This window comes from Typopeltis vanoorti, chromosome 24 (genome assembly GCF_054136105.1).
Source record: "Typopeltis vanoorti isolate ZY-2024b chromosome 24, IOZ_Tvanoo_1.0, whole genome shotgun sequence".
NCBI lineage: Eukaryota > Metazoa > Arthropoda > Arachnida > Uropygi > Thelyphonidae > Typopeltis > Typopeltis vanoorti.
Genome location: NC_143572.1, coordinates 26,280,489 through 26,283,676, shown reverse-complemented (window position 1 = coordinate 26,283,676; position 3,188 = coordinate 26,280,489). Strand labels below are relative to the sequence as shown.

The window sequence follows — 3,188 nt, the reverse complement described above, 5'->3', positions numbered from 1 at the left end:
CTATCCATTCCTGTATTTTCCTCTTTACATATTAAAATATTTCATTGAAATATTCAAGTCCTCTTGTAAGGCATTAACATCAACCTGACTGTGCATTGCTCTCCCCAGTTTTGCACCATCCGCAAACAGCCGGAATCACTAGTTGAACCGAACCCAATATCATTAACATACAAATTTAACAACAATGTCTACCTCAGCCACTCACTGATCCAACACAGAAGGCTGTTATCCAATCCAATCTGTTTCAATATGGTATCCATCTTTTGAACTACTAGTGGTTGATTGCCCAAAGTACTAATTGTACAGGTTTTGTTTTAGAATATTTGCATATGATTTCTCTAAAGGTGTAGATATTATTATTATTATTATTATTATTATTATTATTATTATTATTATTATTATTATTATTATTATTATTATGGGCAACTGCAAGGAGTCCTTAGACTCATCGAGGGAGACCCTAACATCATGTCAAGAACAACTATTCAACATTCACACAGTATCCATCATACTTTGCCTTTAACTATTTCAAGGCAAAGTATGATATAATTAACTGAAGGTGGCTGGGTTTATATCCTACAAAAATCAAGCATAAGAACACACAATCAGTTGATAGCTGAGGCGCGCTATATTCATTTCTGCTTTTAATTGAATTTTCTTTTTATATTTTATTATGAGTAGAACCCACATTATTTCAGACATTAAATATATTGTGTTAGGGTAGGGACCACGAGATGGCGGCACATTTGGGCCGTCTCTCTTCACTGCGAACCGCTCAATTAGTGATAGCCTTGGGCCATCTATCTCTGATTGGGTACCAGTGGAGATTGAACTGCCCACTCAGTCTCCAAAAATTAGATAGGGGTCAATGGCCTCGCCTACTCCCGTATACGGGAATAAAAAGGCGTTAGCTGATTTTTTTATTATGAGTATTGAAGTGTGGTGTGAGGAGTAGATTTTTTACATAGAAAATTGTCAGTGAATGGAACGCATTACCAGCATGTGTCGTTAATGCAATGATTTTAAGATTTGGTATGATAAATATATTGTCTGTTGTCAGTCACTATATTATTTTTGTTCTTCTAGTGCAGGGGTTCCCAACCTGGGGGGACCCGTATCCCCAGGGGGAAGGTACGGGAACTTTGTCCAGGGGGTATAGTGAATAGCAGGTAAATAAGTATATTATGCTATTAATATATTCCAAAAATAGTTATGTTATCAACATTTCCGGGTTATTCCATGTTGGTACTGTCTGTCAGCCACACCAGCAAAATTTCAGGTCTGTTTTCGGACAGTGAGGTTGCATAGACTTTTTTCTCACTGCAGGGTCCGATAACTCAAAATGCCCAGTTAAGATTCAAGATAGCTAGTGAAATTTCCAGATCGGCGCTCCCCCGAGGCTCGGCTCTACGGCATCTGCACCTGCTGCGTATGCGCGTGACGTACTGTACGCTACACACTCCAACTGCTTCATTTCGACATGCTCACAGTACACACGTTTTAGTGATAAACGCAGGTTAGCTAAATTACTTTTGCCGACTTCACTTTTGCTGACTAAATTTTAATCTAATCGTAAGTAGCGTATAGTTTATTTTAGCCTATTCTAAAAATGAAAGGATAAATCAAAATTTAAATGCATTAAAATATTATTTATTTTTTAGCTTATTTTTAAAATGAAAGATTAGATCAGGATTTATATACAAAAAAATACATTTTTGCAGATCCAAGGAATGATCACGCCATAGAAACGTTGTTACCAAGATTCATATATGCAATATAGGTTTTACTTTTGTGCTTGACAAAGAAGGTGTGCAAAAGCCGCAGTGCTTCATTTGCTTCAAAATATTCAGCAATGGCAGCATGAAGCCATCAAAATTGAGAGAGCAACTTCAGAATGTTCATCCCAAACATTCTAACGAGTCAGAGTCCTCATTTAGAATAAAACGAGCACGATTTGGTAAGAATATCACACTTCATGACCATGGATTTATTACTGCGAAGAATCCAGCACTGGAGGCCAGTTATCGCGTCTCATTGAGGGTCACCAAAGAAAAGAAACCACTTACAATTGCTGAGACATTAGTGAAGCCGTGTGCTATGGACATAGTTGAGTTGATGTGTGGTAAAGAAGCAAAAGAGAAAATTGCACAAATCCTATTGTCAAATAATACAATTTGTGATCGGATTCAAGAAATGTCAGAAGACATATGCGTACAGGTAGTGGAGGAAATCAAGAAAAGTCCGGTATGAATTAGTTTTCAGTCAACTGAAACTAAGCACAGATTCTTGTTTTTAATAGATATATACATCAGAATGAAATAAAAGAGGAATATGTTTTTTGTAAACCTTCAAAGAAACAACAAAGGCAGTGGATATTATGAATTTGGTGAATGATTTTTTTGATTTAAATGGCCTTTCATGGGAATTAGTAGAATCTATTTGTACTGACGGTACTCCCGCTATGTTGGGGAAAAAATTGGGTTTCACCGCTTTAGTTAAAGAAATCAACCCAAATATTTTTATAAGTCATTGCATCCTTCACCGGTATGCTTTAGCATCTAAAACACTTCCACATAATTTGAAAGCCGTTTTGGATGTTGTTGTTCAAGTTGTGAATTTTATCAAAGCAAAAGCATTGAATCACCATGTGTTTAAATCTTTGTGTGAAGAGGTTGGAGCAGATCATATCATACTGCTGCTTCATACAGAAGTACGATGGTTATCCAGAGGAAATGTTTTAGGAAGGATTTTTGAAATTAGAAATTTAATTGAAATTTTTTTAGTCGAAAAAGTCTCTGCTTTTGCTTTATATTTCAAAGATCCAAACTTCGAGATTTCTCTGGCTTATCTTTCTGATGTATTTGGAATTCTTAATTCTGTGAACATTTCACACAAGGTTTCACAAGGTGCAACATTTCACTGCGAGGATGACAGATGTCATCCTCGTGGAGGCTGAAGAAAAGATACAATCGTTTCAAGAAAAATTGACTCTCTGGGGAAGAAAGGTGGAGTTAGGTAACTTTGCCAATTTCAAATCTCTTGATGAACTCCCTTCAGATCCGGCATAGGAACTAAGACAGGAAGTTCGTGGTAGCATTATATTGCATTTAAAAACTTTGAAAGAGGCACTTCCAAGAATAATTCCTCCTGACCAAATGAATGAAGTCTGGATACGTAATCCTTTTCAT

At 36.4% G+C, this 3,188-nt stretch overlaps 2 protein-coding genes across 2 annotated transcripts; both read left to right on the top strand.

Annotated features, from left to right (window-relative positions):
- Window positions 1-1,860: 1,860 nt before the first annotated feature.
- LOC150093035 (protein ZBED8-like) lies at window positions 1,861-2,250 on the top strand. The gene has a single exon (XM_090414130.1). It carries the CDS (start codon window positions 1,861-1,863, stop codon window positions 2,248-2,250), a length of 390 nt encoding a protein of 129 aa, XP_090270256.1.
- A 127-nt stretch (window positions 2,251-2,377) lies between these two features.
- LOC150093034 (protein ZBED8-like) lies at window positions 2,378-2,956 on the top strand. Its single transcript, XM_090414129.1, has one exon. It carries the CDS (start codon window positions 2,378-2,380, stop codon window positions 2,954-2,956), a length of 579 nt encoding a protein of 192 aa, XP_090270255.1.
- The last annotated feature ends 232 nt before the right edge of the window (window positions 2,957-3,188 follow it).

Bases quoted from the DNA above. Each gene is read 5' to 3' on its own strand.
- LOC150093035 (XM_090414130.1), top strand. From the start codon at position 1,861: ATGAAGCCATCAAAATTGAGAGAGCAACTTCAGAATGTTCATCCCAAA.
- LOC150093034 (XM_090414129.1), top strand. From the start codon at position 2,378: ATGAATTTGGTGAATGATTTTTTTGATTTAAATGGCCTTTCATGGGAA.